The following is a 13,093-nucleotide window of genomic DNA, read 5'->3' on the forward strand; positions in this document are numbered from 1 at the left end:
AGAATCCCCACTAAAGCGCAAACTGCAGCCTTGACAGGTCAGAGGCCTTTTTTTTTTTTTTCTCACCCCATGAAAGGTTTTGTTTTCTTAAGTGTCAAAATAGTTCAGTGATTAAGTCTAAACTACAAATTGTGGTAACCAGCAGTACATGTTTATGAATGCTAAATGTCAAAAGATAAAATTACTCATAAAGGAGAGCACTTGACTTTTCCCTTAAACTAAAAGAACTTTTAGTATTCCCTTGAATAATATATTTTATACAAAATTTTATTATTTGTTATGAATTTATCCAATATTCTTCTTACCAAGAGTATCTTTAATGAGGATTTCAAGCTTCTGTCCCATGTTGGGTCCTCTCTCCTCTCTTGGATTCTGTACCCGGTTTACAATCTCTTGTTTGATGGAGTTGATTACAAACAATAAATTATCTGGAAGACAGAACAAAACACTTGGAACATGTCACTAACATGGAAGAATTTAGTTTTAATTATGAATTAACAGATACTAAATTTTTTAAAATGGAGAATGTGTAAGAAAACATTAAGCAGTGATGTTATGTTTTCCTGTCCAAAGAAACTAATTTCAAATGATGTGCCACTTTTGATAACACATTGTAGACATACACCAATGTCTACTACCCTGTAAGCAACTTGCCTTACTTGTCTTCATAGCTTTAAGATCTGTGATAGTACCTGGTATACCAAACCACAGGACATTAGTAAATGTTTATTAAATAAATCAAACCAAGTCCTTCAAAGACAAAACTTTAAAAACAATTTTTCCCACCTTAAGAAGCTTTAAGAAAACAAAAGAACAAAGTTAACCCAAAGTTAAGTAGGAGGAGGAAAATAATAAAGGGCAGAAATCAATGAAATAGAAAATTAACAAAGCCAAAAGCTGGTTGTTTGAAAAGATCAACGAAATTGATAAATCCCCCAGATTGATCATGAAAAAGAGATAACACCAATCACCTGTATATGAAATGAAAAAGGGGTTATCACTTCAGAATCTACAGACATTAAAAATAAGAAAATACTATGCTAACAAATTTAACAACTTGGATGAAATGAACAAATTTTTTGAAAATGCAACTTAAAATCAACACAAGAAGAAATGAAAAAATCTGAATAGACTATTTTAAATAAAAAAGTTGAACTTACCAATAATCTTAAAACAAAACAAAACAAAAAAAAACGCAGAGGGTTTTAATGGCAAATTCTATCAAATGTACAATGAAGAAATAAAATCGATTTTGTCAAACTTTCTCACAAAAGAGGAAGAGAAATCCTAACCCAATTTATTCTATGAGGCCAGTATAGCCCTACTACCAAAGCCATACAAAGACATTACCAAAAAAGAAAAAGAAAAAAAGAAAGAATCACAGACCAATTTCCCTCTTGTATAAAGATATAAAAATCCTTAACAACACATTAACAATGGAATCCAAAATGAAATATTAGAATAGAATCCTACAAAATATTAGCAATAGACTCTAACATAAAAAGGAAAATACATCATAACCAAGTAGAGTTCATTACAAGAAATCAAGGTTGGATTAATATTCAAAAATCAATTAATGTAATTCACCACATTAGTAGGTGAATTTGTGAAATATTAACAGAATAAAGGAAAATAATATGATTGTCCCAATAGAGGTTAAAAAAAAAAAAAGGCATCAATACCCATTCATGATAAATGAAACTCTGAATGGAAGGGTAATTCCTCAAAATAAGAAAGGGCATCTGTCTACAAAAAAGTACACCACCAACATTATACCTAAAGGTAAAAGGTTTCCCCAAGACTGCAAACAAGGCAATTGCCACTTCTACTCAATATTGTGCTGGATGTCCTAGATATTTTAATAAGTCAGAAAAAGAAAAGGTATAAAAATTAAAAAAAGAAGAAATAAAAAACATCCCTACTTGCAGATGATGATTGCTTAAGTAGAAAATCCCAGGGAATCTACATGCTTTATTATAGGAACTAATAAATAAACTTAGCAAGATCACAAGATACAAGAATAATACACAAAACTCCATTTCATGTATTAGTAGCAAAGAGTTCAAAAATGAAATTTCTAAAATAATTCAATTTACAGCAGCACCAAAAAATATAAAATATTGAGGAATACAGTTAACAAAAGATGTTCAAGCGCTCTACACTGAAAACTATAGAACATGGCACACACAAATTAAAGACTTAGATGGAGAGAGATATCAGGTTCATGAATAGAAAGACTCCATTTTAAGATGATGATTCTCTCCTAATTGATATATAGATTCAAAGCAATCCCAATCAAAATTCCAGTAACCTTTTTTGTAAAAAGTGATAAACTGATTCTAAAACATGTATGGACAACAAGAATAGCCAAAACAACTCTGAAACAAAGAGCACGACTGGAGGACTAACAAGGACTAGCAGTACCTGACTTAATGATTTACTAGAAAGCTACAGTAATCAAGACAGTTTTATATTCACATAAAGGTAGAGAATTAGATCAATGAAACAGAATACAAAGTCCAGAAGTAAACTCATACATATATGGTCAACTGATTGAACAAAGGTGCAAAAACAGTTCAATGTCTTTTCAATGAAGGTGTTTGATCAATTATATATTCATACAGAATAAAATAAATATCATCTCTTACTTCACACCATACACAAACATTGACCTAAAATGGATTATAAACCTAAATGCAAAACCCAACACTACAAATTCTAGGAGAAAACATCAAGAAAATATTTGGAATTTTAGAGTTGATAAAGGTTTTTTAGAACACAAAAATCATGAAACATAAAAGAAAACATTGGGCTAGTTGGTTAGCTCAGTTGGTCAGAGTGTGGTGTTGCTAACACCAAGGTCAAGGGTTCAGATCCCCTTACTGGCCAGCTGCCAAAAGAAAAACAAAGAAGAAAAAGAAAAAACTGACAAATCGGACTTCATCAAAATTAAAAATTTTTGTTCTTTGAAAAATGCCAATGAGAGAACAAAAAGGCAAGCCAAAGACTGGTATAAAATATTTTCAATACATATATAAAAGAACTTGTATCCAGAATAAATCTTCAGAAGGCAAATCAATTTTTTTAAATGACAAAATATTTGAAAAGACACTTCACAAAAGAAAATATATAAATAGTGAATAAGCACAGGAAAAAGGTTCAAATGTCATTAATCAGAGAAATGCAAAGTAAGATCACAATGAAATACCACCATATACCCATTAGATTTGTAAAAATAAGATGACGGACCCTACCAAGTAGTGGCAAGGATGTGAACCAACTAGAAGCCTCCTACAAAATGCAAAGTAAGATCACAATGAAATACCACCATATACCCATTAGATTTGTAAAAATAAGACGACGGACCCTACCAAGTAGTGGCAAGGATGTGAACCAACTAGAAGCCTCCTACACTGTTCTTTTTTTTTTTTCCTTTTTGTCTTTTTTCGTGACCGGCAACGGATCGCAACCCTCAGTGTCGCGCCCGTACCGGACTGGGACCGGCAACGGGACCAGCAACGGGACCGCAACCCTCAGCGCTGCACCCGCACCTCGCTCAGCCAGTGAGCGGCCGGTCTGTATGTGGGATCCGAACCCTCAGCGGGCGGGAGTGCTTCCGCGCTCCCAAGCAGTGCACTGTAGCAGTGCGCCACCGGGCCGGCCCCTACACTGTTCTTGAGAATGTAAAACAGTACAGTCTCCTTGGAAAACAGTCTGACAGTTTCTTACATACATTTATCCCATGATCCAATCATTCCTTCATCTAGATATTTAATCAAAAGAAATCAAAATATATGTCCATCCAAAAACTTGTACAGAAATATTCACAACCAGCCCCTGTGGTATAGCCAAAAACTCAAAACAACCCAAGTATCCATTAACAGGTGAGTGGACAAATTGTAGTACATCCACACAATGGAATATAAAGGATAAAAGGATCAGCAACAAAAACGATCTAACTATTGATACAGGAAACAACATGGAGGAATTTTTAAATAATTATGCTGAGTGAAAGTAGCCAGGCAAAAAAGAGAACATATTGTATAGTTCCATTAATATAAAATTTTAGAAAATGCAAACTAATCTGTAGTGACAGAAAGCAGATTGTGGCTTCTCAAGGACAGGAATGGAGGATGGAAATAGCTTACGAAAGGACACTAGAAAACTTTTGGAAGTAATGAAGATATTCATTATTTTGATTGGTTTCACATGTGTATGCATATGTCCAAACTAATCAAATTACATCCTTTAAATATGTATAAAGTAATTGTATTTCAATTATACCTCAATAAAGTTGGGGAAAATACATTTCCAATTTCAACACACAGGATTCCTGTGACGGTTAATTTTAGGTGTCAAATTGGCTGGATTAAGGAATACCTAGAAAACTGGTAAAGCACTATCTTTGGGTGTGTCTGTGAGAGTGTTTCCAAAGGAGACTGGCATGTGACTCCAAGTGGACTAAGTGGGAAAGATCCCGTTGTTCAATGTGGGCTGACACCATTCAATTGGCTTGTGGCCCAGAAAGAACAAAACAGAGGAAAGGCATATTGGTTTGTCTCTCTTGGAGTTGGGATATACTCTTCTTCTTCTGCCCCTGGACATCAGAACTCCAGGCTCTCCGGCCTTTGGACTCTAGGACTTACACCAGCAACCCCCATGGTTATGGGCATACCATGGTCCCCAGCTTACAAATGGCCTGTCCTGGGACTTCTCAGCCTCCATAATCACATGAGCCAATTCCCCTAATAAATCCCCTCATATATTGAGCAAGAGAGAGAGAGAGATTTGTATATCTTATTGGTTCTCTCTTCCTGGATAAGCCTAATACACCATAGGTGTACCTCCCCAGACACTGCTTTGAAACCAGTGATTTGCTATTCCTCATCTACTAACACTGAGAAGAGGCCAACGTAGATTGAGGTTGAAGAGGGAAGTGAAAAATAATGGAGGGAGGATGATGGAGTTTCGATGTGTTGTCCTCCCAGAATTCATGTGGAAATCTGACCCCCAGTGTGGCAGTGCTGGGAGCTGTTTGAGTCATGGGGGCAGATCCCTCATGAATGGATTAATGCTCTTCTTAGGGGGGTGGGAGTAGTGAGTAAGTCCTCGCACTATTAGTTCCCAAGAGAGCTGGTTGTTTAAAAGACCCTGGCACCTCCTCTCTCTCTTGCTTCCTCTCACCATGTGATCTGCTTGTACCCACTGGCTGTCTGCTGCTTTCCGCCATGAGTAGAAGCAGCCCAAGGCCGGCCTGCATCAGATGCAGCTGTCCCAGAATCGTGAGCCAAAAAAACCTCTGTTCTTTATAAATTACCCAGTCTTGGGTATTCTGTTATAGTGACACAAAAACAGACTAATACAGAGGGGAACAGTTTAAAACAACACACAGGGCCAATATATGTAAAATGTGTAATTAAACAAGGAAAGTACAGCTAACTCCCTAAATCATATGAAATAAGAAATGTATGCTTCTTCTCCATGAATAACTGAGAGAGAACACTATTTACTCAAATATAAGTAAGGACATTTACAAGAAGGCTAGATTTATGGGAAACAATGAAGTTCCCCTATACTCAACAGGTTAAAAGTAAATAAGGATGCAGGCTTCCAGTCAAGATGGTGGAACAAACAGTCCCCAGTGTCACTCGCTCCCAACAATCAACCAGTTTACAACTATTAAAAAGCAATGACAGCCAAGCTGGGGCTGCTAGAGCTCAGGGAAAGAGGAGGAGAGACCCATGGAGTTCATGAAGGCAGGAAAAGCCATGACGAGAGAAAGAAAGGATTGCTCCTACCATTTCAAGCCCCAGACACTTCAAGGCTGGAGCTGGTGAGCACATGGAACAAGAGCTGGCAAAAGCCTCAGCTGTGCCCTTCCTGTGAAGTTGCTTGAAGGTGACAGGGAAGAATAGGGCCTTGGTAGCCCCCAGGCCAGCAAGACCACTAACAGGGCTCCCATGGACCCACACAGGAACAAGGAGCCACAGACAACAGAAAACGGGAACCACTTAGAGGCTAGTGAGTCATCAGAAGGGACAGGCACATGGCCCATCCCATGGAAAGTGTTTGGAGTGCAGGCAGTGGGGGATACAGGCCCACTGGGGGAACACTGGGGCACAGTGTAGACATCTGACCTACGCAGCACAGAATCACTCAGTAGAGACTGATCAGGAATATAGAACTGCAGGGGATGCCATTTGCTGGAAAGACTCAGGCCCAAACCGGAGTTTCCACACAACCCAGGTGTACTGGACCTCACAAGACCCGGTAGTACATACAAGGTCAACCATTAAAACTTGAGCTGCACAAAAAGCCTTCCTCAGGGAATCAGCAGCAATGAAGCAATTTAGCTTAGCACAACTACAGGGCTGAAGTGCTGGTCCCCACAGTAAGTTCCCCCATTTTAGAAGTAAGCAAATGACAACAAATTAGTTCCGGTGCAGGGTTTAAGTGGTAGGAACAGCAAATAATCCAGCAAGGAACTGAAAGAAAAAACAAAATACCACAGATCAGAGACAAAGTGATATTAACTAGGAAAAAGGTCTAATACCACCTGAGAACACCTATAAAACCTAGAAGTACTGGAAGCCCTCTGAGCTCCTGGGCCAAAGTGTTAGGGGGCCAAGGGCCTCAGCCATGCCTCCCAGACATCCATGACCAGCCCAGCAACAACCACTGAGCTGCCACAGGAAGCACCCTGGGCTCCCGAGACAGGGCGGTGGGGGGACCAATGGCCTCATGACTCCCTGACATCCACAACTAGCCCAGCAACAACCACCAAGTTGCCGCAGGAAGTGCCCCATGCTCCTGACCCAAGGCAGTGGGTGGCCGAGGGCTTTAGCCACACCACCCTGACATCTGCATCCAGCCCAGCAACAACCCAGCAGCCACTGGAAGCCCCCTAGTTTCCCCTGCTGGAATGAAGGGGAGGCAATGGGCCTTGAACGCACCCCCCTTCCCCCTCTTCCCATCCATTTTCCCTCCCTCTTCCCCTCTCCTTCTCTCCCCCAACTGCTCTGCAGCAATATCTTAAAATGAGACATGGAACTGGGGGAAGCCAAACCCAGCCACAACTAGGCAAGCTGCCACTACCACCCTGGCCTGGGGCCCTGCGGGATCCTGAGGTGTGAATCTGGAGGAAGCCAAACCCAGCTGCAACTAGGCAAGCTGCCGCCACCATCCCGGAGCCCATGGGGTCCTGAGGCGTGGAGCCAGGGTAAGCCAAACCCAGCTGCAACTAGGCAAGCTGCTACCACTGCCCTGGGCCCTGCTGGGGTCCTGAGGTATGGAGCCGGAAGAAGCTGAACCCAACCACAACCAGGTAAAGAGCACACCAAAAACACCATTTTCACATGCGGAGCCCACCATAGCCACTGCATTTGCCATGGCTGCTGCAAAAGTGGTCACTCTCTATAGCAGCAGTCATAGCCACTGTGCAGATGGCATGCCAGACTCTCAACTGCATTGACACAAGGAGAGGGACCAGCAGAGACCAAAAAAGAAAAAAGAAAAAAAGAGTCCTCTCTCTCCACTAAACACTGCAGAGTAATAGAGGAATCATCTGATTTACAATAATACGGGAGGACTTGATCACACCTGTTTCAGAACTGGACAGATCATCTAGGCAACAAACCAACGGAGGAACAATCTAGGAGGAACAGTTAGTCTATCAGATGGCGAAAACAAATCTATGGTTATTAGAGGGGAGAGGGAAGAGGCAAGTAGAGGGGGAAGGAGAGAGACTGGATAAGGGGCATAAAGAGTAAGTATGATTTGTAACAATGAATATGCTAATAAATAAATTTTAAAAAGTAAATAAGGCTATTTTAAAAGAAAAAAAACACTGCAAAATCAAAATTAGAACAGACCAGCCCTTCTAGAACCTTGGCAATGTCCATTTCAGCGCACTAAGGGGGCAAAGAGCATGGAGGGGAGGGGCTCTCATACTACCACACACCTCTGTTAGGAAATGGAAGCATCTGGCTCTCAGAAATTGAGTTCAAACATTAAATTCCACACACAGATCGATCTCCCTCTTCTGATACCATGTTCATCCAGGAATTTTCTGACTTAAATTTTCCCATATAGTTTGCATTCTATTTCTCATTCTGAGTCAACAAATTTACGTTAGATTCACAGGGCAGTCTCTAGTGAGCTTCGGTAGTAGGAATCCCACAGAAGGAGGAAGTTTGGTGGGATAGGATTTCTGACTTAAATTTTCCCATATAGTTTGCATTCTATTTCTCATTCTGAGTCAACAAATTTATGTTAGATTCACAGGGCAGTCTCTAGTGAGCTTCGGTAGTAGGAATCCCACAGAAGGAGGAAGTTTGGTGGGATAGGATGTGATTAGAAGTATAGTGGGTCCCTGAAGCTAGTCCTTGGAACAATGCTAATTCATGACAAATTAAAAAGTATAAGGACAACAGAGTAAATTTTTCATAAAGCTGAATTTATTCTATTATGAGATTATGCTCTTCTCAATTTTTTAATACTAAAATATTCTTCCTTGCATGAAATTATAGTTATTATAATGGGTTTTTTTTAATGTCCTCACTTGGCAAAATATAAAGTTGGTAAGCCTGTGTTCTCAAGTCCCAAAATCTTTTTTTACATGTCATTAATCTGAGAATCACAAATTCTAGAATTTCTTTGAATTCTAGAACTGGAATTAACAGATAGGTAGTGGATAAGTGTTCCACCAAGCGGTAACATAGTGCTTTCCAGATATCTACCAGGAAAAAAGGGAGCCACTCACAGAGCTTAAAGTCAAAATGCTTCAACAGCAAGAAGGAATAATAGGAAAATGAGGCCAGCCAGTTAGTTTAGTTGGTTAGAGCACAGTGTTATAGCACCAAGGTCAAGGGTTCAGATCCCTGTACCGGCCAGCAGCCAAAAAAATAAAAATAAAAAAACAATAGAAAAATGGACAGGTTCCATTCAACAAACCAACTATTGTTTTTACCTAATATTTACCTTGATTAGAGTTCCAAAGTGGTCATTAATAAATGAAAACATCAGTTCATTTCACAAGTTGTAAACTTTACAGTTGGAAAGCATCTCTCTGCCCTCATAAATAGAAACAAAAAAATCAACATAAAGGATTACAAAAAACTACACAGTTTATTTGATCACCTGTGTGCCAGACATCATGCCAAATTAAGAAAACCTCTAGAAACATAATAATTGACCATTTTGTACACTGTTCTGCTTTCAGACACAACTTGCCCAAGAGCTACACACTGAAGTGGATGATTTTAGAGACAAAGGACATACCAATTATTATGATACTGGGGGCTTAAACAGATCAAAGGAGAAGGGAGATCAAACCAGAGTTTCCCAACCCCCTAATGTGCTGTAAAAGGGTTCCAGGTGTATGAGATAATAAGCCCCTCCGCCCACAGGGCCTCTTCCCATAAGTAGCCTACTCGTGTTATATTCCAGGATGCCTCAGAGACAATAATTTTCTACATGTGCCATGATGTGAAAGATTTGGAAGCATTGTGGTTTAGATCAAAATCAATGGTTCCCAAATATGTGCGAGGATGGTTGTACACGAATAATCTGGGGAGTGTTAAAAATATAGATTCCTGGGTTCTACTTGCACAGATTCCAATTTAGAAGTTCTGGGAGAAGCCTAGGAATCTGTATTTCAACAACTGCATGGACAATTTCAATAAGCAATCAAGTTTGGAAAACACAGATCTAAACTATCCACACAAAAGTTAAAATACCATTACTCAATTCAAGGGAAATATTAAAAACAGTTAACAGAACTGGCTAACTGACCCAGGCTTGCAAATTAGCTCATTTGGTTAGAGCATGGTACTGATAACACCAAGGTCTAGGGTTTGATCCCTGTACTGCCAGCTGCAAAACAAACAAACAAAAATAACCAAAACAAAACAAAACTGGCTAACTTAGCAACACAATTATAAAATAAAAGTAATCATAAGTGGGTTAGCTCATCAGCACAGAAACAAGATTTGGCTTGGAGAGCCACAGATACAGACACTCATACTAAAAGGAGAAAAAGAATGAATGCAAGCAAGCACATGGCTTACTGAATGGATGAACAAAAAGAAGGCTAGCCAAAAACTGAGCAGAATGCAGGAAATGCGAATAACAAAGCTAAAGAAAAAGAGTGGTCAACAAAGTAACAGGAGGTTAACCAAATTCTTAAAAGCGTAGGTTTACCATATTCTGTGTTGAGGCCCCATAATTTCACTTTATTAGCTTCATACTGGGCTTTTTTCTTTAACCGACAAGCTCTGTGAAAGGAAAGAGCAATTAGTTCACTTTTTTAAAAGTGAATATTCAGAATACTCTCCTTTTGCTGCTGTTAGACATTTTCTAATATCAACCCAAAATTAATGCCTACTGATATTTATCAAATAATTGAGTTACCAAAAAATACAACACAATTTTTAAGAATTTAGCATACGCCCGTACCGGACCGGGACCGGCCACGGGATCGCAACCCTTGGTGTTGCTCCCGCCCCTCGCTCAGCCAGTGAGCGGCCGGTCTGTATGTGGGATCCGAACCCTCAGCGGGAGCGCCACCGCACTTCCCAAGCAGCGCACTATAGCAGTGCGCCACCGGGCCAGCCCACTCCCCTCCTTTTCTTTTAGAAAGTCTTGGCAAGTTTCACAAGTCTCAACATGTTTAAAACCTCTTCTCCTTCCCAACTTGTGGCTACAAGAAATGGGGCAGAAAAGAGTTTGGAGATTTTACTCAGAGCAAGATGTTTTGCTGCTAGACTGAAAATTTGTCAGACATATACATTTTTATGTTGGACTCAAAAATCCAACAAGTAATATGACAGCTTTTTGATTGATCTGACATTACAGGAGACTCAAGGGGTCTTCCCCTATCACTCCAGGCAAAGGATATGGATGGCTCTTGTCCTCTGAACTTCTACAGTTTACTGAACAACTTTCCTAGTACTAATCACACGCTACTTGGAATTATTTATTGGACTTATATTTTCACATCTGGTAGAAAAATCAATCTGAAGGTAAAAACTTGGTTAATTACTCACTGAGAGACAATCGAGTACAGATCTGGGTGCTAGTGGAAAGGGAAAAGGTGGCACAAATATACTTCAGATACAATTCCTGTCCTCAGAAATGCTTATCAACTTATATCTGTAGCATGAGTGAAGACTAAGCTGTTTACTGAGCACCAAGCTTACCTGTACTTCCTCTCCCCACCTTTTTCAGTAGACTTCGGATTAATGTAAAATAACATTTGTGCAGAAGAAATTCTACTTAATCACAGCTTCCTGAGTTCACAGTCCAAAATTTGACCTACCTAAGATTAAAAGCTTCTCCCGATTCCTACTACTCAACTCTCCTCTCCCCATTCATTTTCTTCACAACTATTCCTCCTTTCTTTTCTTTCCCTCATTCTTTCTCCCACCACAATTTTGAATCCAGTCTCCCCATTTACATTTAGGCCTGGGAATTAGACAAGAATGGAAGAAAGGGAGGCTAGAGCTCATTTGCTTTCTCCTCAACCCTTCTGGTATGGCTACTGTTACAGTTTAGGACAGCAGCCTGCTGATCATTTCCTGGATGGTGTTAAGTAGAATAAGAAGGCACTAAAAATGAAACTGTTTACACAGTCCCTCCTCCCTACTTAGGTGATGGCTCTCAACACTGGTAAAAGCTATTGTGAATGAAGAGCAGTCATGGCAAATACTGTTCCCCTCTCCAGTTTGCTAGGTAGGGTTGAATACCTAGGTACACTGAGTAATCATTATGGTTTAGTATCTCTATTTCAAGTGACATTAAATATTTGACTGCAATACCCTCTTACCGTGATGTAAGCCATTTTTCTGATACATATTACTTGGCAAGGTATCTCGGTTCCATTCAGATGGCCTCAGCATCCTCTCTTGCTGTGATGGTGTAAGTTGTTCACTATATTCCCAGAAGTACCTTCTTTTACCTCTCTTCCGAGAAGATATTGAAGTCATCTCCTTCAAGTCTTCTACAGAATCATTTTCATAGCCTTAAAAAAGAAAGCCTCCAGTTTTTTAACCTCCATAAATTTCAATAAACCAATCTGGACAAACAAAAAAATCTATTCTATTTGTATATATTTCCTATCATCTGAAAACATTGGCATGTCAAGTATAATAAACCAGATCTATAAAACAACTTTTAATATGTAAATCTGTAACTCATAATATATTCAGAGATTAATAAACATAGACAACTACACAACAGTACAGTTTATCTTCCTCAGATTTCTCTTTGGTTTTTCTAAGTTACCATATGATACTTTTTATGGTATCTTCACATAGGATTGAGAGAACAATTAAATATAGTTACAGGAATGTCAATAGTACCATTAGATAATAGTATCTGGACACTATACTGTGATTTTTAAGTCTCTTCCTTCTAATATTTATATATCCAAAACATCCCAGACAGAAAGCTGTGTGCATTTCTATGATGTTATCCTACTAGGCAGAGTTTTGTTAGGCAGCCATGATTTTCTTCCTACCTCCCACCATACTCCTTGTGGAAAAGTACAATAGATGACAGTTCTCACACAGGCCATCAGATAAAAACTTATATGCCAATTCTAGCTAAATACTTTACTGGAAGCAATTTGCATTTACTTCACTTTTTAAGAGGGGGTATTTTTTCCTTACTAATAGGAAGTTTCAGAAAATACTTAATTCTGAGCTGCTAGAACTGTTGGGCAGACCCAACACAGGATGATCTATAAATCTAAAATACCCTCAGAGAATGGCCATTTAAGATGTACTTCACATCATTAATGTTAGATACATGGGGGAGTGGAGATGGGCTGTACACAGAATGTACACAATCTCAGACACAAGGTGGCCCAGAAAAATTGGATGGTACTGGTCAAGCAAAATGACTATTTTCCCTCCTAAAAACATGACTCTTCTGTAACTGTCACTAAGAAAGTAATGATAACTGTTCTTTAGTGGGGGGGGGGGGAGTTCAAATTTTAGAATTTTATCAAGTTTTCTTCAGAGTAAGAATCAACCAGGAGTATGATCTCATTTATATGACATCCTGGAAAATCTAAAACTATACGAATATAGTG

The 13,093-nt window shown here is 39.3% G+C and overlaps 1 protein-coding gene across 1 annotated transcript in view; it reads right to left on the reverse strand.

Annotated features, from left to right (window-relative positions):
* Positions 1 to 285: 285 nt before the first annotated feature.
* CREBRF (CREB3 regulatory factor) overlaps positions 286 to 13,093 on the reverse strand; it is a 51,099-nt gene continuing 38,291 nt past the window's right edge. The window contains exons 5-7 of the mRNA XM_008570036.1: positions 11,825 to 12,019; positions 10,201 to 10,272; positions 286 to 428 (exon numbers count right to left, since the gene is read on the reverse strand). Of these exons, the coding sequence (XP_008568258.1) occupies positions 286 to 428; positions 10,201 to 10,272; positions 11,825 to 12,019 (410 nt within the window). The remainder of the gene's footprint in view (positions 429 to 10,200; positions 10,273 to 11,824; positions 12,020 to 13,093) is intronic.

This window comes from Galeopterus variegatus, unplaced genomic scaffold, assembly GCF_000696425.1.
Source record: "Galeopterus variegatus unplaced genomic scaffold, G_variegatus-3.0.2 Scaffold560, whole genome shotgun sequence".
Classification (NCBI taxonomy): Eukaryota; Metazoa; Chordata; class Mammalia; order Dermoptera; family Cynocephalidae; genus Galeopterus; species Galeopterus variegatus.